Here is a 1,054-nt window from a genome sequence, read left to right as displayed (position 1 = left end):
GGGCAATGTACACTTTCGATTGGGCCCCCGAGACAGCGTATATTCCCGTCTTAGTGCACGGAGGAGAGTGCATTCTTGACTAGGCCCACAAACAAGTATACATTCACGGTTGAGGCCATGCTCTGATAATCAACATGAGCAGCCTTCTAAGCAAAACATTCATTCGCAGTTAGGCCCGCAATGAGCATTAGCCACATTACATCGGAGCAGGCAGCATGGCGAATGGAAAGAAGCAATCACTTAATTTGGTTCAAGTTCAACCAGTAACTTGCGAAGAAACCCTTCACCTGCTAGGATTCTATCTCATATACCGCAGCCGTGACATAAATAAGCCCAGCGTGTAAAAGAGCAACCTAGAACAGCAGGTCAAGACCAAGGGTAGCCAAGAGCTCCGCTACCCCAACAAAGGCAAATCTAAGAAGAGGCAGAAAGACTTTTCAATAAACGGATGCGTGATTTTCGACGCAACAAAATGGATGATGAAGCACTAAGGCAGGATATAACCAACATAAGTAGGTCACCTTTCACGGGCGAGATTGAGCAGGTAAAGCTTCCATGCAAGTTTAGCACGCTGCACTTCACATCTTTCAAAGTAGATGGAAATCCAGAGAGGCACTTGAAGCACTACCAAAACGCGATGGTCCTTTATCGGAACAATGACACCCTTATGTGCAAAATATTCGCCACCACTCTACAAGGCGAGGCACAAGATTGGTTTCACACCTTTCCACCACGATCTATCCAGAATTTTGATGATCTTTCCTTGGCTTTAACCAAAGAATACTTATCTTACCGCTTGATCAAGAAAAAGTCTGATCACTTGTTCAACGTAAAGAAAAACCCAAAGGAGTCACTCCACCACTACGTGAAGAGGTTCAAAGTAGAGAAGGCGAAGATCGTCAGATGCGATCACTCGATAGCAAGTGCAGCCTTCCAAAAAGGATTCCCAGCAGACCACCCACTGTTTGGAGAAATGATCATGAAAAAATACCTAACTCTAGCAGATTCCTTTGCCCTGGTAGAGAAGCATGCACTTTGGGACAAGGCTCAATGA

General features: G+C 45.3%; 1 protein-coding gene across 1 annotated transcript; it reads left to right on the top strand.

The window, feature by feature from the left end:
- Window positions 1–448: 448 nt before the first annotated feature.
- Window positions 449–1,054, top strand: LOC139196811 (uncharacterized). Its single transcript, XM_070823153.1, has one exon. The coding sequence runs from the start codon at window positions 449–451 to the stop codon at window positions 1,052–1,054; it is 606 nt and encodes a 201-aa protein (XP_070679254.1).

This window comes from Malus domestica, chromosome 06, assembly GCF_042453785.1.
Source record: "Malus domestica chromosome 06, GDT2T_hap1".
Classification (NCBI taxonomy): domain Eukaryota; kingdom Viridiplantae; phylum Streptophyta; class Magnoliopsida; order Rosales; family Rosaceae; genus Malus; species Malus domestica.
This window is presented reverse-complemented; position numbering and strand designations above follow the sequence as displayed.

Coding starts and splice junctions, on each gene's coding strand:
- LOC139196811 (XM_070823153.1), top strand. CDS start 449: ATGCGTGATTTTCGACGCAACAAAATGGATGATGAAGCACTAAGGCAG.